This window comes from Pleurodeles waltl, chromosome 11 (assembly GCF_031143425.1).
Source record: "Pleurodeles waltl isolate 20211129_DDA chromosome 11, aPleWal1.hap1.20221129, whole genome shotgun sequence".
NCBI lineage: Eukaryota > Metazoa > Chordata > Amphibia > Caudata > Salamandridae > Pleurodeles > Pleurodeles waltl.
The window spans coordinates 602,003,746-602,029,048 of NC_090450.1; the positions used below are offsets into that span (position 1 = coordinate 602,003,746).

Here is a 25,303-nt window from a genome sequence, read left to right on the forward strand (position 1 = left end):
ATGGCCAGATCAATGTTTTCTATTAAAAATCAACCCTTCTTTTGAAATGTGGATACATCTGAATTTTGTTCTGAGCTCAGCTGCCACCAAGGCAAACATACCAAACCCAGACATTTCTGAAAACTTGACAGTACTTGTGAAGGACTCATATTGTTCATGGTGGATTTTTTCCTGTCACTGGCAATGTGCCCAGCCACACATGAGAGCTAGCTATTGTTTCAGGACAAGTGTGGGTATTCTCGATGGCAAAGGTTTTGGCAATCTCTGCAGATTCTGCAAGTTTCCATCAAAGAAATATAAGAAAATGTGAGATTTTAAGCAAGGTTTGAAGTTTTCAGGGCATTGTGGATAAGAAATCATGGTGGGATCAATATAAGGCTAACCATGCGGTTACTAGATATTAAAAGAAAATAATTGCACCATAAAATACAGAATTTAAACATTTCAATCAAGAGTTTTATTTAAGGTTACATTGCAATTATTAGGCAACCATTAAGTGGGTTAAAACTCCTCTTTAAATCCCAAACCCTCTGGAACTGGTCTTCTTCAACATGATCCATTCTTCTTGATACGAATGTCCAATTTTGTTTTTCTGGAATGACAGAATAAGAAATGTGAATTGTTTGAAGTAGTTTATTTAATAAAAATATTAATATTTTGTGATTAGTATAATCTAGACTACATATTGATGCGTATTCAAAAAAAAAACAAAATAAGACTATATCAGGAGGAAGGTAAGGGAACATTAGTTATTAATAGTAGGTTGGCGTCCAGTCTGGAGTATTTTGCTAAGCTAATGGATGAGGTCAGAGCTGATTCCAGAGTGAGGGTTAGGTTGGGAATATGAAAGGAAATAAGGGCTGAAAAGATTGTGGAATGGGAGCTAGGTCTTTAACCCCATTCAAGTGTGTCAGAGCTTTGACCTTTTTTTTATTAACCTTGGTCGCCCTACTCATTCATTACTTTCCCCAAGGTTTCTAAAAGAAGTACCATTATATATGGCAAACTAATACATATAGTTAGTGATGCTCCTCCAGTCAGGGCAAGGTTAGACATCAGAAAGAAAATAAAAAGAAAAATGAAAAGAGGATGCAGAGGGGTGTTGCAATGTTAACTATATTCTTAGGATTCTTTCTTCTGACAATAGTTATCTTCTTCATTTTCAAAAGTGGGTTGTTAAACAGCTGTATCATTATTTTTATATATGCACCTTTTTACATAGAAAGGCCATGGCTTTGATAGCCACAGCTTGGTAAGTTCACAGATTCTCTTTGAAAGTGCAAAATATAAAAAACAATTATTTTTTGTGTGTTGCATTCCCATAAACGGTCAAACAAAGACCTGTTTTTGGTCTGTTATCAAGTATTCTGGATACAAGTAACTGTAAATAAACCACCATTTTGTAGCAGGTGTCCGGTCACTTATTAGGCCCTACATGTTCCTAGTTAGAGGGACAGAAAATATATAGAACAGTAGAAATGTAGGACAAGGAAAGTTACAGTCTTCTTGGATTTCAACAGACTGGAATTCATTAGAGGTGCTATTTGTCAATTTCAGAGAAAATGTCCTTAAATATAATTCACACTCGCCAAAACAATGAAAATCAAAACTCAAATGTTGCAACACTATCTTTGTCCCATAATTATTTAAAAAAAAAAAAGTAACTCCATATTATGCCAATGCATCAGAAAATTAACCAAATTACCCCTGCATTAATGATTAAGGAGGTGGTTGATGGTTCTGAGGGTAGCGAAGCAGTGAAGAGAGAGACATAGGGTCAGATGTAGGAAGCCTTCTGCGCCTCGCAAACTGCGAAAAACGCAGTTTGCGACGCGCAAAAGGCCAAACGCGATGCACAACCGCAAATTGCGAGTCGGTACCGACTCGCAATTTGAGGCTGCGACTTGCAAATAGGAAGGGGTGTTTCCTTCCTATTTGCGACCGCATCGCCATGCTGAGTTGCTTTGTGACCGCGAATGCGGTCGCAAACCAACTCGCAGTTAGTAACTCATTCGCAAAACGGAAGGGGTCACCATGGGACCCTTTCCCCTTTGTGAATGCCAAAAAAAATATTTTTCAGAGCAGGCAGTGGTCCTATGGACCACTGCCTACTCTGAAAAAACCGGATCCAAATGGTTTCGGAATTTTTTCTTTTTGCAGCTTGTTTTCCTTTAAGGGAAACAGGCTGCAAAAAGAAACAAAAAACTGCTTTATTAACAAAGCAGTCACGGACATGGTGGTCTGCTGTCTCCAGCAGGCCACCATCCCTGTGAGTGCATGGACTCGCTATGGGGTCGCAAACTGCGACCCACCTCATTAATATTCATGAGGTGGGTCTTTGCGACCCCTTAGCGAGTCGCAGAAGGTGTCTGAGACACCTTTCTGTATAACATTTTGCGAGTTGCAAATTGCGAGTCTCTATGACTCGCAATTTGCAAATCGCAAAATGTTATTTTGCTACATCTGGCCCATATTTCTTATTTATGGCCACAGCGGTGGCTTGACTTGGTATTACATCAGAGTAGTTAAACCCTGAGCCTCCATCATTTTAATGTGGAGGTCTAGATTTCTAGCAATATACAACATGGAATATAGTCTGTATAAATGCAAGAGCTGCAGGAAGCAGACTTGGGGGGCCGGGATCTGTTCCGCAGTAATTGGCTGGGAGGAGGACCTCTCTGGGCATTGAGGAACCTAAGGTAGCAGCACTATGGGGTAACTATTGGAGTCCTGGAAGGGGATCTATTAGCCATTGTCCAGAGGTCATAGGCTCATTTCTATATTCTGATTTCTAGGGGGTGCACTGTTTTTTGGCTTCTGAATGTTTTTGAGAATGTGTGACCAAATTCTCTTAAAATTATAATAGGTTATCAATTGCCTTGCGATCATATCACTGTTATTATGCATCTGCACTTTACAAATGTCTGAAATTTTGGCATTTAATTTATGGTGATGATGTTTATAGCCTCACTTTGATACCATGAATATCTCTTTGTGATTAGGCATCTACACTCTATGGCAATGGCTATAGTTATGCTGCTATATTACAAACATGTAAATGATTCCTAGTATATCAATGCATATGCACTTTATATTATCTGGATACTTATTGGTCATGGCTGTACCTCTCTGTAAACTGACCTAGAGCTTGTTTTGTTTTGAACTTTATAGAACTATGCACTAGCACTTGACCGTATAAATCGATAAGAACTAGCCTGGCCCTCGATTACTGATCAAGTTGAGGAGGGATTTGTATTTGCATACACATGTATGGTGCAATGTGCTTTCTTTGTGTTTTATGTCTGCTGTGTCTCATGAGGAAGTGGTATGTAAAAATCAATAAAATTAATTTTAAAAAAAGGAATGAAACATTTCCGGAAACAGTTTGTAAAGACTCAAGAGTGTTCACACCATTACTCTGGTATAAGAAAACTACAGTTCACGCTTAGGCCTTTACATCACTTTATTAGACCATAGGTTTCTTGTGTTTTTCAGCTGACTAAACTATTGTTCATGTAGAAACAATCTGCAGAAAGTAAGCTAAGCATTTTAATACATTATTATATTCTGTGAACAGCTAGACTATGGTTAGGTGAAATTCTAATGTTTTGCTCTAAGCCACTCATTCCATTGCCTGCTTTACTAAAAATTAACATTTCAGATTCTTAACGTAGGTCAGCTTCTGTAAAAAGTGAATTTTCCAGCTATTCATCAATAATATGCATATGCTCACTTGCTTTAAAATATGCCTTTTCATCTAGGGCCTACACATAATTTCTACGTGTTAATTGTATTACTTGTTCATTATTTAAAATGCTGTAACAACACCCCCCCGCTTTGATGGTTTCTAAAGATCATAAAAACAGATGTTATCAAAGCACAATCTCATCTCAAGTGGAGTCTTTTCTCTTTCTTTTAAATGTTCTTGCTTTTTAAATGCATTGTATTGTTTGCTAGTGCGATCACTTAACTCTACATTATTTTTATGTGTTTCTTTCTTTCTCTGTTCTTTTATTAGTAATAGATATATTTGTATACCCCTAATGAGGCCAGAAAACAAATACCAACAATTGATATAATTACTGATATGGGTTTTATTATTTCTCCTCCTGCTGTTGTAATCCAATTACCTATTGCAAAAACTACCTTTGTAAAACATTTTACAATGCTAGTCATTTCTAATGGTTACAAATCAAGTTTTATGTCTGAAATGTTCTTTGCATATTCAGTGATACTCTCAACATAAAATAAAGACTGAAATAACACAAAACATAAATTGAAGATCTTCAAAACAGGGCTTTCAAATCACGCTATAAGCGATCATGTCACCAAGCTAAATTTACATGTAAAAAGGTATTCACTTGTAAGACTTCTCTATCATCTATGTTTAAATATACACATTTATTAGCTATTCATAGTATTATTTAAAGAAACCCCCAGCAAGCCATGTGATGTTACAGTATAAAAGGTGGTATTTCATGTAAGGCAGACTTATTGGATTTGTCAAAGCTTGAGAACACCAAAATATAAAAAGTGAAACTATGACTTTATCAAGGGGCCAGCATATCAACCTGTTGTTTTTGTCAAAAAAAATCACTAATGGTTATAATCTAGTGTATTTTTTATTAATTCACACTTTGCAATGTTTATTAAAAGCAATTGCCATAAAAAATGAAAGCCGTATTTAAACAAAATCAATGTCTTTCCAAATAATAAGGCTATAAAAAAACTAAATAGGGCCATGCACTCCAGCTGAAGAGCATACAGTTTGGCTAGCAGTGCTATAAACAAATATGGTAAGCTGGATATAATGACCCAGGAGACTTACTGTTTTTGTTAGTGTTTAGTTTATTGTTGCACTCCTTGCAGCCCACCATAATATTTAAGAAAAATACTGAGTGGTGCCCCTGCCCCCTCTAGGAAACCACCATACTCTGAAAAGATCAGTATAAAACCTTTGCAGGGCAGTGTGTGGAGCAGGTAATAATAAATTAGCAGCTTCTGCCCCTCACTTTCTATTCTTTTATTTGTTTATTAATTTATTTTGGATGTCCCGGTGCCCACCCAAGGCCCTCACATTTTTTATTTTCATTGGAGTTTGCAGTGGGAGCTCTTGGCTCTCTGCAAACAGCCCCATAGGCATGCAGGAGCCACCAACACTTTTTTAGCAGATGCATTTTAATACTGGGGTACCTCTGTGCCCATCCAAGCCACCTTACATTATTTCTATATTGAGCTTCAGGGGGGAGCCCAAGGCCCCCACAGCCCACCAGCTCCACTGCCAACATCCATCACTGTTTTTTTTTCTGCTCCACCGGATGGGAGCACTTTAGAGTTCCTTACCCTTGGTTTTTTAGGTCAGTAATGGCGGCTGGGAGTTTTTTCAAAGTAAGTCATCTTTTTAATCTGTGCCAATGATTTTCACCTTACCTTCCATCTCATGGTATTTTGGAACCATTCTTTATTTCTGCCAAGGGTATAAGAATGGCAAACAAGTATACTATGAGAGTAGGGAAGGAGCCCAAAACAACCAAGGCATGCAGCCGACAACTGTACCTTAAATGAATTTGACAATTCTACCATGGAGTTTGAGGACATTTTGACTCAAGGACACCACCTGAATGACTTGCATTCCCCAAAGGCTTCTAAAACCAAGATATCTCATTTTTGCAAAGTGGGCTCAAGTAATGTCGATCTTGGTACCTCTAAATCTCCTCTGGGTCATCAACAGCACTCAGAGGTAGATAGGGTTCCACCTCCTTTCACTCTCCACCCAGAACTGCTAGATCACCTAATTTTCACTGGCACCGAGGCACATCCAGAACATAGTGGGACCATTCTACCTACTTTTATACCTGCAGAAGCTGTTGCCACTTATACAACTTCTTCTCATATGCTGTCTAGTGGGTAAGAACCATTTCCCCATTGATAATTTCACTCTGGAGGCTTTCTGCCGATTCCATCACATACATTGTGAGAAGTTTGAGAGCAGAACTTAATTCTGGAAAAGACGGTATATCTTCTTTAAATTCAAAGGTTTCATCTTAATAATGGTTTATTTGAAAAATGTTGCTGTATAAGCACTGTAATTATCCAGCATACTTAACCCATTAATGTTTGCCTCAGAATAATGTGCCCTGGGTAATGGTTATGGTGGCCCTAGTCCTGTGGGCCCTACACTTCCTCTGCCCACTCTCAAAGCTATTTACTACAGCAATATAGGTCAGATAGGGAGAACAGGGATTTTGCCCCCTGCGACTGACACCAGGATGATGGCTCACATAAATTCCTCTTCTAATTCCATGCCACAAGTAGAGGGAAGTGGTAGCCCGATTCCAGATTACAGGTAGGTTTTTAGTGATTCCTTGCCTTTTACCAGTCACTTGGATTTTCCCCCTGAATGTGCTCCCTATATTGTCGTAGTTTTGACTCTTGCTCTAGTCAAGATTGCTGGTTAAAGGATGAGAGTACTCTTGTTTGTAGGCGACTATGCCTATCCTACAACAAATCGTGACTGTTGTCCTAACCTTACTGGCTCACTAGCAGCACCTCACCAGAAACACAATTGTGATTTGTGGCAGCCTTTACGCATGGACTAGAGAACAAGACATCTCAGGGAATGTTGTGGTTAAACAGAGATCACCCCTTTCTCACAGATATATCATGTCTCATACAAACACAGGCAATGACAAAGATGCAGTAAAGTTTTAATAGTTTTTATTTAACATAACTGCAATTTGCGATACGTTGCATGGGCTGCAATGATTAGGATAATGAATAATGCAAGAAACAGAATTGTGAAGACGAGAGTCATTATTACAAAGACCCCCACCATCTTGCAACGCATAAAAAAGACATGCGAGATGTAATATGCCCTAATACCCTAATGTGAGAGGCCTAACCTCCTACCTAAAGGAGAGCTGGGTTTGCTAAACCTAATCTGCCAATGCCATGTCCATGAGAGGAGCCCCCAACCCATGTTACCTTGGAATGAGGTCTCTATCTCAGACTCTGCAGGGACACGAAGACTGGGTCAGCGTCAAGACGACGTGCAGCATCGATATCAGCGATGGTGGCGATGCCCTCTGGTCGGAATCCCTCTGATTATCTGTCTTAAGTGCAATGTATTTATAGAGATCTACAAGGACCCCTGACGTAGCTGTGTTCCCAAACAATAGATAACAGACATGCTTGGGACGGCAATTAATATAAACAATCCCTTGAAAGTATAGAGAGGGAAAATCCCTAAGTGTGAACACCTACTGTTTGTTTGTCTATGTTGCTTGATCTTGACGCCTTAGCGCGGTGACACTGATAATGTAAATCATAACAAGTGGCCTAAATATAAGCAAGGCAGCCATCTTAGAAGAATTAAATAATTAAATGGGCTAAGACAGAGCAAGCTAAGTAGGTTAAAAGTCACTAGGTGACGGGGACACGAGTCAGAAAGCCAGAGGCTAAGCTAACTCCTGTTATCCCATTAAAACGAACTACCATTCACTACAATATTATGGTTCGGAAAAGTGTATCCCCATAGAAGGCAAATGGTAGCGAAAATACGAGCTTTCGAAAAATAAAATATCACAATGGGTAACTACCAGGGGCGGGTGCAACATAAACATTCATGGACAAATAATTATGACATGCAGAATTGACTGGGTGGGTGGGCCGGGAAGTGAAAATGTATTTAGGTGACTGCATTGTGGTTAATTTCTGTAGCAGCAAGGCTGTAGGCAGAATTTCTGCCTATAGTGTAACCAAGTCTATTTTGGGTGAGAGTATAGGGGTTAGGACACACTGTTTTTTTATAGATTGGGCTCTGATTGGGTACCAGTTTCCATTTTGCCTTTAAAAAGAGCAGAACAGAGAGAGAAGTTAGCCTTGTCTCACCTTTGTAATCTCTGGACCCTACCTATTTCAAACAAATCTGATGAATTTGCTACACTGGAGGAAATGGACTACCTCCCACTCACTGCCTGGCAAATTATAACATCAAGGATGGAAGGAGTGGGTCACCTCTTGTAAGGGATACTTCTATTGAGCAATGCACTTTTTTGTCTTGGAATATTGTTGGACTAGAGGAGAAGACTGAGGAATGGAATTGGCTAGATTTTATAAAATAGTATGGTATCTTGGCCTTTCAAGAAACCTGGTCAGGTAGAACCACACCATTCTTGAATGGCTTTGTACACTGTTTTTCGTCCTGCCGCTCCATCATCCTCAAGTCATCCTAAGGCTGCGTTGAGTATTCTGATATCGTTATCACTAAACTGCTCCATGGTAGAGTTAAAATCCAGTTCCCTGAATTAAGGTGCAGTTTGGATCACCAAGTTGAATTTTCTTTTATTTAATATCTATAACTTTAATGGTCACTTACCTTGTTTGGACACCTTTTCTTCCATGGGCCAGACCATGGAGAATTGAGAGATCGGCTACCTGGACTCTTACTCTGGCACAATCTCTATTTTATTTACTCCAATTATTGTTGTCAATGAATTCAATCTTCACCCTTGTAAACAGGTTTGCAGAGATTCTAAGATGCTACCTGGGGTGAGAACTCTTATGATATGCAATTTAAAGATTCATCTCAAGGTAAGCAGGTTAATTTTCTAGGGCAGTTCTTGAATCTGATTGTCCCGGGTACACTGGTTGATCCCACCTATGTTGGTAGGTGGTGTGAGACAATTGTTCATTATCTTTTAATTTCTTCTATCCTGTTGATTACGCTGGTTGAGTATAAGGGTGTGGAGTATGGTTGGAGTGACCACAACCCCATAGTTTAATCTCTTAGGTGTCCATCTCAGAAGCGGACTGTAATGGCCCCGGTTTCCTCTGATCTAGTCCTGATGAATGAAGGCCGGCGATTAAAATGGATACAAATATCTATAGGGGGGTTTATGGGTAATTAGTGTTAACTAACTTGTAGAGAATTGGACTTTTTTTCTGAGTCCATCCTCTGAACCTGTTGAGGTTCTGAGGCCATTTGGCACACTATGTGAAGCCATTAGGAATTATCTTACTTTACCAAGAAGACCCCAGTCCATTGTGAGGGGTGATCATTGGTTTGACCAGTTATGTAGTAAAGCCTATCAGGACTTAAAAACAGCACTTAATTGAAGCAGGGAAGGAATGGCCGATGAGTGCAACACCCTCATCTTGCCCCAAGAGAACATAACAGACTGAGGCTGTATACAGGTGGCAGCCAAAGCTGAACCAAGTTGACAAGATGGCTAGTGAATCAGTCTTAGGAGGCCCGGGAATTTAGGAACTAATAAAAGGACCAGACAGTGCATGAGCAGTAATGGGAATCTACCCACCATCAGAATTAACCTTGCGTGTAATGTCAATAGGGAGAGAAACGAACAAAGGACTAGACTGTGTATGACCATTAAAAGGAACCTATCCTTTGTATGGTTTCACCTTACGTATAAAGCCAATGGGGAGAGCTTCAGAATTAAGTATGGAGCAGCTGTAACCAGCTTCTCAATAGCAACACATTTTCCATTTTTTCCTATCAGTTTTTAATTACATAATATACTGAGGTGCTGAAGAAAGTAGTATAGAGATGTTATCCCGCCAAAACGTATGTTGACAGTATTTAAAAGCAGTTTGATGACACCACTACAGAAGGAGAAAGAATATTGGACTCCCCCTAGCTTGGGACTGGTGTATGATGTCTTTTTCAAACTGGGGGGTTGGAAAGTGTGTGATTTATGTTATGAATGGTGTGGAAGAGGTGAGTGTAAGAAGGAGGTGACAAATTGGTTTTTGAGGATTTTCAATGACTTACTAGTATTAATGTAGATTATGATGATATTTTGATTATGTGTTTTATATTTTTGTATTATTCAATGTACATGTGTGATTTCTTAAATGCAGAAATGCAGCAACTGATGTTATGAGAAATACTGATATGTATAAAAAAGAATGAAATAAAAGTAAAGATGATGTTTGTTAAAATTGTAATATAAATACTGGGTCTTTATGTATTAAATCTGGTTGCAGAATTGTGGGCTGGTAAGTGGGATCAATTTTGTAGATACGGCCTCTTCTCCTACAAATAAAAAAAAAGGGTGTCTAGTGGTTTTCTCACCCCACCTCGAGGGAAAGATTGACTTAAAAATAAGGCCAATCTGACTGGCTAGAAAGGCAGAAAACAGCCTAAGCAATCGCCCCATAATAGGAAGCGGCCCTTGTCCAAAGGGCCACCAACCAACTTTTTTAAAAAAATTTTCTCTCTGGTGTCTAGTGGTATCTGTCCCTAGGGGGCATATTGGCCTACAGGTAGGGCCAATCTGCCCTTGATGGGAGGCAGAAAACAGCCAAAAAGTATTCCCAAATAATGGGAGCAGCTTTTGCATAAGGGGCTACTCCCAAACAAATCCCTGGTGTCTGGTGGCGTGGATTCCTGCTAGGGTATCACATTCCTTGAACGATCCCCAAGCAGCGATCCACTTAGGACAGTTACCATTGAGAAGGGGAGACTCTCCCCTTTCCAACAATACCTCTCATGTGTGCTTTGGTGCTTGGGGGGGCTGAGATAGCCCCACGAGTACCAAAGCAGTGAAAGAGAAATGAGCTGATTGGCTTATTTCACTTTCACTTTCAATGTAATGACATCAGCATGCCGCAAGGAAATTTACATTACATTAAAACAAAATAAAATTCTTAGTTGGCTGGGGAAGCTCTTTCCCTGCCTCTGAGGTGAAAAAAAAATGAAATTCCTCTATTGTTTATAGCAGGGGGTTTTGGAGATCATGTGATGAGGATGGAACGGTTCTGCCCTCAGCATACGAGCACCGTGGCTGAGGACAGAACCGTTCCATCATTAGCACCATAAGTGGTTAGTAGTAATTTCTATGTTATCATAATTTTTGTGAAATCATTTGACCAAAAAAATATGTTTTGAACTTTTCACTCACCCTTATGACAGGCCCAGCCAGTATGCTTGTGCACTTCAGTAGAAAATGCTTGTGGAGTCAGATATGTCCTTTCTGATTTTCATTGAAAGGTGTACTTCGTGCCTAGGGAAATCTATGAAACCCAGATATTTCTTTAAACTAGACACAGGGGACTCCAGCATGGAGTGTTTCATGTGTATTACACAAGTTTTTTTTTTCTATCCAGAAGCTCTTGCAAACCTCAAACATTGGTTAAAATATACATTTTCTTCATACATCTGTGAGTGAAAGTACTGGTATCTGCAAGGGAACCATAAATTTCCTACCACCCAGCGTTTACACGTCTCACGATAACAATGGTACCTCGCCTGTGTGGGTTGGTCTTGCATCCATGACTGGAATGGGTCCAAGTCGCAATGTAGCAAAATCAACAAAAGGTTTAGCTGCTGTTTTTGGGTCCCGGCTCAGCAGCCACAAAAGGAAACCTGAAAGAACTCAAACATTCCTGAAAACTAGACACCCACAGGAGTCCAGGGTGGTGTTCTTGTATGGATCCCACAAAGACTTCTCATCCACAAAACTCTGCAAACCTCTAGCATTGTCTAAGCTAACTCTTTTTCCTTTTGTTTCGGTGATGTAAAACAACCAGAATCATCGGACATCCACAAATTACCTTCTCTCTAGTGTCCTCCCTCTTATCCCACTAAAAACACTGCCACAGTTTTGTGGTCAGCCTAGATCCCACAACAGGAACAGATCAAACCAGGGTCAATGGGAGTCCTCGGGAAGAATTACTATACAACATCAGGTTGCCAATAATGGTCTATCTCCATTGTCTTCTTTAGATTCAACCACCTTATCAAACCTGCAATTAATCCTCCCCATTGACTTCAGTACAATGAACTACCCACAAACTAACCCCATCTCCTAATAAGGCTCACCTACATTGATATCAATGGCATCATCCTCCCAACTAGTTGTGAGTGGAATACTTTGCAAAAAGAAATACTGGTGACATCTACCTTTTTCTTCAGTTTCTATCAGGAGTGAAATTATGTAAAAAATACCAAATTCTGACCCATAGGCAGGTTAGCAAAATTGGTAGATTTCATGCCTAATAAAAGAAAATGTCTTTGGTCGGCTAACTGCAATTCCATCAACTTCAAAATATGGTCCGGGAAGGTATTGGCGACCCTCAGTATGTATGGTTTTCTAACAGCAACCAGTCAGAGTACCCCCATAAGACATAGGCATGTTTTGATTTCCAAAAAGGGTGGCCATGCTGATTGTATTTCTTTCTGCAATCTGACCAGTCACCTTTTCAACCAACCAGACTACAACTATGTCTTACAAACACTGTAATTGGGTCCTGGTATCCAAGAGGAGCAGACTTTAAATAAAGATATTTAACTGCATGTGACTCCTTCACTAGGCAGTCATCTTGAGCTGATCAATGTCATTGACTTAGTTCTTCTGTATTATAGGATGAAGTGGAGACTCCAAAAAAGGTGGACTCATACCAGGCTTTACTTTTTCTCTATATGAAATAAAGAAATGTGTAGCCTTACTTCAAAAAATGGTTCACCACCATTGACTGCAGTACCATTACCTCACAATGGGCCTGTACATTTTCAGGACCCCATTGGGTTCCAAGTTCAGAATCATCATTTCAGCAACGGCTCACTTCCACTTTTGCAGCACCATTAATAACAAGATTAATCTTAATAGTGCACAGTGACATCTTAGGTTTAGCCTTAAGGACACATATCGCCATTAGTGGCTATATAAGGCTGGATCAAAAGAAAACACTGGAGCAGATACAAATAAATGTCTTCACTATACTAATTGACCTTTAATGATGCATGTCATTGCTTGGCTTATTTTTGCATGTTGCTATTAGTTTTCAGTCTTCACTGACCCTCTACTGGCTAAAAGGGATGGTCATTATTATCTTTGGTTGTAAGAAATTTGGTTATTAACTGGGGGGGGGGGGTAAATGCCCACCTAAAGTAAGAATCAGATCCTTGTCAGGATGAACCACTAAAGTCGCTAAATACATCTGAGTTTAATGCCATTGTAGCCAAGGCTCAGGGCAGACAGGCATCACTTAGAGGCAATATGTGAAGTATTTATGCAGTAGTATAAAATATATTAAACTTGAAATGGAAAACAATAACAATCCCAAATTAATTAGAAAAATAGGCCATCCCCTTTTTTTCAGTCCCCACTTGAAAGCAAAGTTTTTATCTCTTTCCCTGCAAGCAAATATGCGTGCAGGAAAAGAGGTAAAACAGTGCTCCCGTAAGCAGGGAACTGCTTTTGAAAGCAGCTCCCTGCTTGGGAGAGCAATGCTGGCTCCTGCAAGAGCTGGCTGGGACCGTGGGGACTTCAAACACCCCCCTCGGTTCTCCTTGGTTTACACTGCCTTGGGCACCCAGTAATATGTAGCCAGGCCCTGGGGGATGGGGTCCCAGGGGCCGACATCAGCCTAGAGAGGGGGGCAATGTAGCACCCTTCCCTTTTGAATAAAGTATTTGGCCCCAGGGAGTTGGTGGTCCCCAAGGCCTCAGGTGGGTCCTAGCAGCTCCCCCTTTTAAATATTTTATTAACTAGCTGCAGTGAAGTGGTAATCCCTGGGGGCTGGGAGGATGTCCTTGCATCTCCACCATACATATTTAATTAAGTAGCCCTGGGGAGCTGGTGGTCCATATATAATATATATTTGGTAGGCATATCAAGTTCGACCTCCGCAGGGAATGGAGCAGCTAAGTGTATCTCGGCCAGAAACCTTCATTCTTCTTCAACCTCAGTTTTAAAAGCCAGACTCAGAAAGATTGAAAAAAGACAAGAGGAGTAGTGATACTTTATTTTTCTAGATAGAGCTAGAGGATCTCTTCTTTTCTAATACTGCAAAAGTGCAAGGCCAGCTGCCAGATTTTGGTGGGTAGAAGAGAACATGGCAGTAAAGAAAGATAGACTGATTTCTTGTCAGGGTAGCATGTATTTGGATAGCCATTGGTTAACCCGCTTTACCATATTGGTGCTGGCTCACCTTTTACATCAGTTGGTGGACAGCCCAACAGTTCTTAGACCCCTAGTATTGTAAGATTAGATTTGCCTTACCTGGTTTAAAGGCTCTCACATTTTTGATGTAGAAATAAACACACTCTTCTTCCTGCTCTTCTATTCCACTTTGCTTCAAAGAGTGGGAATGTTAGCCTTTATTCTAGCATTAATGTCTGTAGAATCAGGCATTTTCCATTAGTGAATTGGCTTGGAGGTCAGGGACCTTTTATGTGCATTTTAATCTCTGTATCCAGCATTTTGTTTGCTGTCACACTAATGGTAATACATAAGACATTGTGTCCCAAACTTTAACTGCTTCATTTTGTTGTGTCTTTATAAAGTTAGCCAAAGCCTTCCACATCTTACTAGGTACTGAAGACCCTCTGTGTCACTTACAGCACATATTCACTGTACTGCAGTCCAATCTTCAGTGTGTAAATTACCCACCCCCTTGCCTCTGACGTGGGGTATCTTCTATAGAACATATGGGGCACATGAGCATGAAAAAATGCAAGCATAGTATGGCACCCAAATATTATCCTGTAGGCTATTCAGTGTCAAGAGCTGAGAGGTAATTAGAGTTCTGACATCTTACATTCTTTTCGCGCAGAGCAGGCATTCATTGGCATAGGTCTCTCCGTCAGTACCACACAATGGTGCCAGATTCAAGGGACATAATGAAGCAGCCGATTCTAAACAGACAGGCTGGAAAACAAAACAACAATAAAGAATAATTATTAACATACTATAAAAGTAAGTGTATGGGTGGATAAATTCAGTCATTCTGTAAATCGTGACATTCCTAGCAACTGAAAACCATTACCTTGCTGCTGTGTTAGTTTGATATATGAAAAGCAAGAAGTAAAAATATAAATGAATAGAAAATCTTCTTGCTAAATATTTACCCCTATCTGGGTCTTGCGCTCCCTCAACTCTTCCCATCAATAAGAAACATAAAAATGTGTGGGCACCCTGAGTATTTTTATAATGTGTGCACGTTGTGCCTGTTCACTTTACAAAGAATTTGTTCTGATGCTATACTGTCTTCTTTTGTAGTATTTATATAACTTTCCAGCCCTGTGACAAGTTTGCAAAGTGTGCTAGCACGCCTTGGATTCCTGACATACAATTTATATTGCATAGTGGAAAAGGGAATTAGAAGTAGTTTGACCTGAATAAAGACTGTTAGAAATGGTGTCTCTGGTTGACAGTCAGGTTACCCCCTGTTCAAGCAAGGACCCCCTAGTAAGGGTAAAAGAGAATCACCCTCAGCTAACCCCTGCTTACCCCCTTGGTAGCTTGGCAGAGCAGTAGGCTAAATTCAGAGTGCTAGGTGTAAAGTATTCGTACCAACACACTCAGTAATTTATTGAAAACACTACAAAATGACACAACACCAGTTTAGAAAAATAGGACAAAGTTATCTAAACAAAACAAGACCAAAACGACAAAAATCCGACATATACAAGTCAAGTTATGATTTTTTAAAGATTAAACTAAAAAATAGCACTTAGAAACACAAAATGCTTCAATGAGGTGTTAAAACGGCGTAGTGACGGAGTCGTTCCCAACAAGCTGACACCAGCGGTGCCGGACATGGAGTCACGTAGACCCCCAAGTACAGTACCTTTGATGAAGAGTGAAAACAAGTCGATGTGCGAAACCTTGAATCTGCGCACTTCGAGCTGTGTCGGTCATGACGTGGTGTGGCGACTTCCACAGAGTCATGGACTTCAGCGGGGCTGCAGCGGCATTGGGCCTGCGAAGGTCGTCACGTTCCAGCAAAGATCACGGAGTCGGTTGCAGGCGGCGTCACCGGATTCAGCAACAGCGGCGGTCCGAAGTCGTCCAAAGTCAATTTCCTTGGATTTCCACCAGCTTTCCTTTCAAGGGCCCAGGGACTGGATCGAGCACCACTTGTCAGAGCACGAGTCTCTCCAGAGACTCCAGGTGCTGGCAGAAAGAAGTCTTTGCTGTCCCTGACACTTCAAACAACAGGAGGCAAGCTCTAAATAAAGCCCTTGGAGATTTCTTCACAAGATTGAAGGCACACAAAGTCCAGTCTTTGTCCTCTTGCTCTGGCAGAAGCAGCAACTGCAGGATAGCTCCACAAAGCACAGTCAAAGGCAGGGCAGCACTTCTCCTCAGCTCTTCAGCTCTTCTCCAGGAAGAGGTTCCTCTTGATGTCCAGAAGTGATCTAAAATCTGTGATTTTGGGTGCCCTTCTTATACCCAGTTTCTCCTTTGAAGTAGGCCTACATCAAAGTAAAGTCTCTTTTGAATGTGAACTAATGCCTGGCCCAGGCCAGGCCCCAGACACTCACCAGGGGGTCGGAGACTGCATTGTGTGAGGACAGGCACAGCCCTTTCGGGTGTAAGTGACAACTCCTCCCCTCCCTCCTAGCACAGATGGCTCATCAGGAAATGCAGACTACACCCTAGCTCCTTTTTTGTCACTGTCTAGTGGGAGGTGCAACCAGCCCAACTGTCAAACTGACCCAGACAGGGAATCCACAAACAGGCAGAGTCACAGAAATGGTATAAGCAAGAAAATGCTCACTTTCTAAAATCAATTTTGCTAAAAGATGTATTTTTAAATTGTGAGCTCAGAGACCCCAAACTCCACATGTCCATCCGGTCCCAAAGGGAATCTACACTTTAATCAGATTTAAAGGCAGCCCCCATGTTAACCTAAGAGAGGGACAGGCCTTGCTCCATGAAAAACTAATTTAGCAATATTTCACTGTCAGGACATATAAAACACATTACTATGGGGGTCATAACAACCCTGGTGGTCGGTGTTAAAGCAGCGGTAAAACCACCAACAGGCCGGCGGTAAAAAAAATGGAATCAAGACCATGGAGGAAACCGCCAACATAGACAGCCACTTTAACACTCGGACCTCCACGGCGGTACAAACAAACACCGCGGCGGTAACCGCCAACAGACAGGCAGAAGACAATGTACAGCCCACAGTATTACAACAGACCAATCCCCCACCTTTTTCCTGGGCGGATTCACAGCAAACAAAAACATGGCAGAACCAGGACTTGGAAGGGAAAACGCTCACCTCTACACACCCCACGACGAACCAGGACGCCATGGAGCCTGAACTCCATATTCTACCTGCCCTTGTCTTCCTGCTCCTCTATCAGGAGCACGAACGCCGGCGGCGAAGACCACAGTGAGTACTGCACCTACGACACAGGGGAGTGGGAGGGGGAAGGGAAAAGAGAGTGACACCGACACGCAACACCCCCACTCTCACCCACTACAACACACAAATACATGTTGATATATTAAAGTTACACCCCACAACCCCCCCGGAAGAATGCGAAGACAAAAGGAAATTATTGTAACGATTGTAATCAATTAAAATCCAGTACTCAAAAATATATATATACACTATCAACAAATATATACACCAAGAATTCAAGTCCATGTACTGCACATACATAATCCGTGGATCACTGGGACCAAAATGCATGGGTGAAGCCCACACAAGATACCTGATCAAAACGGAGAGAACACTGCAGGGGCATCAGATAGAAATACAACAGGCACCTCAGGGGGAAGGGAAGGGGGGCACCTTAGCCGGAAGAGTGCACGACACCAGATCCAAGAGGGGGCTCCATGCCCATTGAGGTATCCTTGGGAGTGCAATGCCACAGTCTCTCAAGTCTCTACAGTGGGTGGTTTGCCCACTGCTTTATCCTGGGGAGTGCAATGCCACAGTCTCTCAAGTCTCTCAGGTGGGTGGTTTGCCCACTGCTTTCTCCTGGGAAGTGCAATGCCACAGTCTATCAAGTCTCTCCAGTGCGTGGTGCGCCCACTGCTTTATCCTGGGGAGTGCAATGCCACAGTCTCACAAGGCTCTCCAGTGGGTGGTTTGCCCACTGATTTATCCTGGGGAGTGCAAAGCCACAGTCTCTCAAGTCTCTCCAGTGGGTGGTTTGCCCACTGCTTTATCCTGGGAAGTGCAATGCCACAGTCTCTCAAGTCTCTCCTGTGGGTGGTTTGTCCACTGCTTTATCCTGGGGAGTTCAAAGCAACAGTCTCTCAAGTCTCTCCAGTGGGTGGTTTGCCCACTGCTTTATCCTGGGGAGTGCAAAGCCACAGTCTCTCAAGTGGATAACAGTCTCCACTGGTTCTGGAGGGGGCTTGGTGCCCAGAGTGCTTCATCCTGCCAAGGACAGAGGTAGTGGATGTGAATCTCCACTGGTTCTGGAGGGGGCTTGGTGCCCAGAGTGCTTCATCCTGCCAAGGACTGAGGTAGTGGATGTGAATCTCCACTGGTTTTGGAGAGGGCTTGGTGCCCAGAGTGCTTCATCCTGCTTGTGGCAGCCTCAGTAGCGGCCGTGCTTGCGGTGCTCATTGGCCTGAGGTGCAGGTGGGTGGCTCAGTGAACGTGCTGGTGGCGGCAGTGTCCTTGGCAGCAGTGCTGGTGGCGGCGGTGTCCTTGGCAGCAGTGCTGGTGGCGGCGGTGTCCTGGGAAGTGGTGGTGGTGGTGGTGGTGTCCTTGGCAGCATTGCTGGTGGTGGCGGTGTCCTGGGAAGCGGTGCTGGTGGCGGTCTTCTCTTTCTTTCTGTGCCCCTGGTGGCGCAGCTGTCTTCCCACTCCCAACTGTAGTCCTGAGAGAGCCCTTGGTGGCAGGTGTTTTGCCCTTCTCCATCCGGGCAGTGGCCAACTTCTTATGCTTCTGAGGTGGGGGACTGTCCGTGGTCTGGCTCCTTGGCACACTGGCTGCCCTGCTGTTTGGCGCACTCCAGAAGCCGGTAACTGCTGACACCACTGTTCCCGGTGATGTGGTGGCTGAGGTGCTGGTTTGGGACCTGGAAAGGCATGCCCTAGGGGACTGAAGGGGTGGGGGAGGTGAGAGGAAGAGGTCAAGGTTGGACAAAAAAAGCTTTTTAGACACACTGGGACGGGTAGATGGAGGGGGTTTGGGAGTGGAGGAAGAGGTAGTGGTTGTAGTAGGTGTACGTTTGCTGACTTTGGATGAAGGTGCATGGGCTGGAGGCTGTCGTGAGGTGGACGGCTGTTGGGTGGGTGTGTGACTGCGTTTGTGTACCTTGGGAGGTGGGCTCACAGACACACTGGGAGAGGACACAGGGGATATGTGAATGGTAGTGGGGGAGGTGAGTGCACGTGAGCGGTGTGTGGTGATGGGTGTGCTGGTGATGAACGTAGTGGCTGAAGATGTAGTGCATGCAGGTGTGAGTGGAGACGTGACAGGGAGGAAGGAGGGAGACGAGGAGGAGGGGGACACAGTGGAGGCAGTGGATGTTGGTATGTCTGCATGGGTATGATGCTTGTGTGAGTGCCTTTGGGATGTGTGGTGCTTATGTTTGCCAGAGCTTCCCTTGTGTGTTGAGGTGTGTGGATGCTGGTCTGATGGTGTGCTTGGGATAGGCTGAGGTACAGGGGTTTGGGTCTGGGTGGAGGAAGTTGGAGGGGGGAGGCTGGACACAGGGACAATGGCTGCTATCAGTGCTGAGGCCAGAGTCTGAAAAGCTTGCTGTTGGGATGCCTGACCAGAATGAATGCCCTCCAGGTATGCATTCATCTGTTGCAACTGCCTCTCTACACCCTGGATGGCATTCAGAATGGTAGACTCCCAACAGTGAAGGATCTGAGGAGGTCAATGGCCTCCTCACTGAGGGCAGCAGGGCTGACAGGGGCTGAGGTGCCTGGGGCGAAGGAAATGCCCACCCTCCTGGGTGAGCGGGCCCAGGGCACACGCTGAGGAGCTGCTGGGAGGGCGGTGCTGGTAGGGGGGGTGGCGGCTGTACCTGGAAATTCAGGGGGCAGAGAGGGGCCCGCCACCGCAAGGGAGCTCCCATCAGAGGAGGAGTCTGTGTTGCTGGTCTCAGCTCCAGTCCCCGCTGTGGAGCTCCCCTCGCCGTCCGTCCCACTGGTGCCTTCAGACTCCGTTGTCTCGCCCTCCAGGGCCATGTGGGATGCAGCTCCCTCCTGCTCCGGTGCCACTGCTCCTCCGCCTGATTATGCTATTGCACACAAGAACAGGGAGACCAGTAAAAGGGGGGGAAAGACAGAAGAAAGACATGTTCAGTGCATGCAATCCCATTACCGCTGGTGGACACTACAGACACAGAAGCCCTCTGCACTACGCCATGCACTTAGAGTTCCCTAATTAATCACAGGGTCATGGGGTACAAGGCCTATGCCCGATTGCTGCACACATGGAAGTCACACGAGCCTGACTAGGTGTATTTGGCTCAGAACACTGGTGGGGTGGGGTGCCACATGGCCTGCCTTACGAAGGGACCTTGCCTACTAAACTCGCCCTGGCCTAGGGGAACCCACAGCCCACCTCCCCAACACCAGACACCTCCAATGCGCGCTGATTCAGCTGAATGAGATTGTACTCACCCCCTTGTGGCTCCTGATTTGCCCTCAAGCACCCATCCAACTCCGGATACGCCACCGCCAGGATCCGGACCATCATGGGGGTCATGGTGCAACGGGCACCCCTCCCACGTTGGGAGGCCATCCCCAGCTGGGCCTCCGCCGTCTTCTTGCTCCAGTGGCAAATGTCCTCCCATCTTTTACGACAGTGGGTGCTCCATCTGTGGTGGACCCCTAGGGTCCAGACTTCCTTGGCGATGGCACGCCAAATATCCTTCTTCTGGTGGGCGCTGACCTACAGGAATAGTACAGGGGAAAAGGAGAAGATATAACCGTCCGGACTGTCACAGTCATTGGCCCACGTTCCTACCCTTGCCATGACGCACATGCACTCACCAGCGTTTCATGCATGCCTCATTGCCCCCCCTATCTTCCATCCACACCACTCCACACAGGCATTGCCCATACAGCATGCTCACAGTGTGCTTACCTGTTTGTCTGGAGGACCGTAGAGTAGCGTGTACTGGGGGAGGACCCCATCCACAAGTTTCTCCAACTCCTCCGTGGTGCAGGCAGGGGCCCTTTTCCCAGACAAATGAGCCATTGTCTCTTCCAGACTGAGGTCACAGCAGCACTTGCAGTGTAGGTCCTCTCCTGTCGAAGATCAGGTATCGAAGTGAGTGAACAGATAGAAAATGGCGGCCACGTCCGCAGCGGTGTGTACCGTCACCGCCGTCGTAAATCGTCATTGGCTCCTGAGACCCATAGGGTCCAATGTTAACCAATGCAGGATTGCGCCACTGTCTTCAACCGCCTACCGCGACGGTGTACAACGCCAGCGCAGTTACCTCATATTCCCTTGTCCCACATTACAGGTCAGGCAGACGCCATTTCAGAGGGCCACATGGCATTATTTTTAAATGCGTCACACATATCTAGGCCTTGCATACACACTAAGACAGGCACATAGCGGATTTAAAAATGTGTGCAATCAAGTTGTGTTTTAGTACCTCAGTGTTGGCTGACCATCTGCTCGTCTGTTCTCCTCCATAGAGCACGTCCACTGGGGCAGGTGAGGAGATGGCGGCATCCTCCGGTGTACACACCGCTGGTGGACCTGTCGACAATGGAAGAGTAGCATGTAATTGTCACCTACAGACTGGACCGTGCCACAATCCATGAACTGTGTGCCCAGTTGGAGCCGGACCTGATGTCAGCCATCCGCCATCCCAAAGGTATTCCCCCTCTAGTGCAGGTCCTGTCAGTACTCCATTTCCTGGCAAGTTGGTCTTTTCAGACGACAGTGGCCATAGCATCAGGGATGTCCCAGCCTATGTTCTCCAACGTGTTGTCCAGAGTGTTGTCTGCCCTGCTGAAACACATTCGCAGCTACATCATTTTCCCTCAGGTGGAGGATTTGCCTACATTAAAAGGTGACTTCTATGCCCTGGGAAATATCCCCAACATAATTGGTACCATTGATGGGACACATGTGGCATTGGTTCCCCCCCCGCAGGAGTGAACAGGTGTACAGAAACCGGAAGAGTTACCATTCAATAAATGTGCAAATGGTGTGTTTGGCCGACCAGTGCATCTCCCATGTGAACGCTAAGTTTCCAGGCTGAGTGCATGACGCTTACATTCTGAGGAATAGCAGCATCCCTTATGGGATGGGGCAACTTCAGAGGCACTGTGTGTGTCTATTAGGTGAGGACATGGACCCTATACAGTGTGACTAGGTGTCTGGGTCTGGGGTTGTCCCTAAGGGTTAGTGTGTGTCTAACAGTTGTCCCTCTACATTTGCAGGTGACTCTGGGTACCCCAACCCGTCATGGCTACTGACCCCAGTGAGAAATCACAGGACAAGGGCAGAGGAACGCTACAATGAGGCACATGGGCGAACTAGGAGGGTTATAGAGAGGACCTTCGGCCTCCTGAAGGCCAGGTTCAGGTGCCTCCATATGACAGGTGGTTCCCTATTCTACTCACGAAAGAAGGTGTGCCCGATCATCGTGGCCTGCTGTATGCTGCACAACTTGGCTTTGCGACGACAGGTGCCTTTTCTGCAGGAGGATGGTCCTGAAGGAGGTCTTGTGGCAGCTGTGGAGCCTGTGGACAGTGAAGACGAGGAAGCAGAAGAAGAGGATATTGACAACAGAAACACAGTGATTCATCAATATTTCCAGTGAGACACAGGTAATAAGACATCACTGCCTGCTACATCTGATACACTTGTTCTACCTCTCATCTGTCTGTCACTTTCACCCAGTGTATGGACCCTGAGTTGTCAATTTCCCTTTCGATTTCACAGATGTGGGTCCAATTGTGTGACATCTGCTTTGTTTCCTCATGGACTAGAGCTGTGTGACATAGGTATGTTGACAATACAATGGATATGGCATCTTTACTCAGTTATTGCAAATACACATTTGCGAAAGCACAGACTGACTCCAGATAGTTTTGTGATTTAATGGTGTTTATTTAAGTGCTAAATAGTGGAGGGGATTGTAAAATGGTCAGGGGTGATGGTGGAGGAATGTCCATGGCAGAGTCCGGTCTCTTAGTCTCACAGGTGCATTGTCCAAAGGGGCATAGGAAGTTGAGCTGAGGCAGTTGATGGATGGACAGGGTGACAAAGTGGGACAAAAGGATGACATTCAGGGTGGTCTCATTTCTTGGCGGGGGTCTTGGCATGGTTCTCTATCTTTGTCCTGGATCTCAGGGTCTGCTTGCGGGTGGTTCTCCATCTGCAGGGGGTGGGTGCTGGTGTCGTGGTCCTGTGACAGTGCCTCCTGTCCACTAGCGCCGGCAGAGGTGGTGGGCAATTCATCGTCCAGGCTAGTGTCAGTAGCCCCTTGTTGTGCCAGAGTGTCCCTCCTGGTGTTGCCGAGTTTCTTCAGCACCCCTACAATGGTGCCCAGGGTGGTATTGATGGATTTGAGTTCCTCCCTGAACCCCAAATACTGTTCCTCCTGCAGCCGGTAGGTCTCCTGAAACTTGGCCAGTACCGTTGCCATTGTTTCCTGGGAATGGTGGTAGGCTCCCATGATGTTGGAGAGGTCCTCGTGGAGAGTGGGTTCCCTGGGCCTGTCCTCCCCCTGTCACAAAGCAGCCCTCCTAGTTCCCCTGTGTTCCTGGGCCTCTGTCCCCTGAACCGTGTGCCCACTGCCACTGCCCCCAGGACCCTGCTGTTCTTGGGGTGGTGGGTTAGCCTGGGTTCCCTGTAGTGGTGGACACACTGCTGCTTGACGTGTCCTGGGGCCAGAGATATGGGCCCGCTGGGTGGGTGCTGTGCTGGTGTTTCCAGAGGGGGGAAGTTCTGTTGTGGCTTGTGCCAGTGTGAGGGGAACCGACTGTACCAAGGTCCCAGATGGGCCAGGCTGGTCATCTAGATCCAGTTGGACAGAGCTGCTGTCATCACTGTGGGCCTCTTCTGGAGGGGGTGGACACGTCTGGAACCTCCTGTCCAGTGACGTTGGGTAGGGGTCCTGCAGGGGTGTAAAGGCATGATTATTGCATCTGTGTGTGCCATGGTGTGCTATGGGTGGGTGACCCTGTACCCCAGTGTTTGCATTCTGGTGTAGGACCTTGTGCGCTTATTGTTTAGGGGTCTGTGTGGGTATGTGCAGTGGACATGCTTTGGTGATGGGTGTCCATGCTTTGTTGTTGAATGCAGGGCTTGGTGTTGGGATGGATGGTTTGTGATAGTGGGACACATGTGAGGTGCTGGAGTGATGGGGGTGATGGTGAGGGTATGTGATAGCATGCAGGTAGGGTGGGGGTTATGGTAGTTAAGATTTGACTTATCAGAGTCCATTCCTCCAGCTACTCCTGCAATGCCCTCAGGATGCAGTATAGCCAAGACCTGCTCCTCCCATGTTGTTAGTTGTGGGGGAGGAGGTGGGGGTCCGCCGCCAGTCCTCTGACCTGCGATGTGGTGTCTTGAGACCATGGAACGCACCTTCCCCTGTAAGTTGTTCCACCTCTTCCTGATGTCATCCTGTGTTCTTGGGTGCTGTCCCACTGCGTTGACCCTGTCCACAATTCTGTGCCATAGCTCCATCTTTCTAGCTATGGTGGTGTGCAGCACCTGTGATCCGAATAGCTGTGACTCTACCCGGATGGTTTCCTCCAACCTGACCCTGAGCTCCTCCTCAGAAAACCTGGGGTTTCTTTGCAGTGCCATGGGGTGGTGTGGGTGATGTGTGAGATGGTGTGTTGTGATGTGTGGGGTGATGTTTAGGGGTGTGTGGTGTTTTGTGCGTGGATGTGTATGTGTGATGGTGTTGTATGCCTCTGTATGGTGGTGTTGTTTTTGCTGTGCTGTCTCTCTGGCCTTCGTCTAAATTTCTTGTTGTAAGGGTTTGTGGGTGATGTGGGTTTGTGTTTTATATTGTATTGGGTGTCTGGGAGTGGTGTGTGTATGTGTATCAGTGTGTGCATTTCGAATTGTCCAATGTGGTTGTATTTTGGAAATGTGTGTGTATTTTGAGCGCGGCGGTTTGTACCGCCAATGGAATACCGCGGTTGAAAGACCGCTGCGTGGATTCGTGGGTCGTGATAGTGTGTGCGTATTCCTGTTGGCGAGACGGTGTCGGTTTTGTTATGTCCAATTTATCACTGACCTTTGGTGTGGCGGACTTGTGTGGGTGTCTGGATTTTGGCGGATTCCGAGCTGAGGGTTGTAATAGCTGTGGCGGAATTCCGCAGCCGTGGCAGTGTGTTGGCGGTGTTCTGCACGTCGGTAAGCAGAATTTACCGCCAATGTTGTAATGAGTGCCTATATGTCCTATCTTAACCATACACTGCACCCTGCCCTTGGGGCTAGCTAGGGCCTACCTTAGGGGTGCCTTAGATGTAAGAAAAGGGAAGGTTTAGGCCTGGCAAGTGGGTACACTTTCCATGTGGAATTTACAGTTAAAACTGCACACACAGACACTGCAGTGGCAGGTCTGAGACATGATTAC

The 25,303-nt window shown here is 45.1% G+C and overlaps 1 protein-coding gene across 1 annotated transcript in view; it reads right to left on the reverse strand.

Annotated features, from left to right (window-relative positions):
* Positions 1-434: 434 nt before the first annotated feature.
* LOC138266650 (chymotrypsin inhibitor-like) overlaps positions 435-25,303 on the reverse strand; it is a 36,715-nt gene continuing 11,846 nt past the window's right edge. Inside the window, exons 3-4 of the mRNA XM_069215460.1 lie at positions 14,563-14,672; positions 435-592 (exon numbers count right to left, since the gene is read on the reverse strand). Of these exons, the coding sequence (XP_069071561.1) occupies positions 547-592; positions 14,563-14,672 (156 nt within the window). The 3' untranslated portion in view covers positions 435-546. The remainder of the gene's footprint in view (positions 593-14,562; positions 14,673-25,303) is intronic.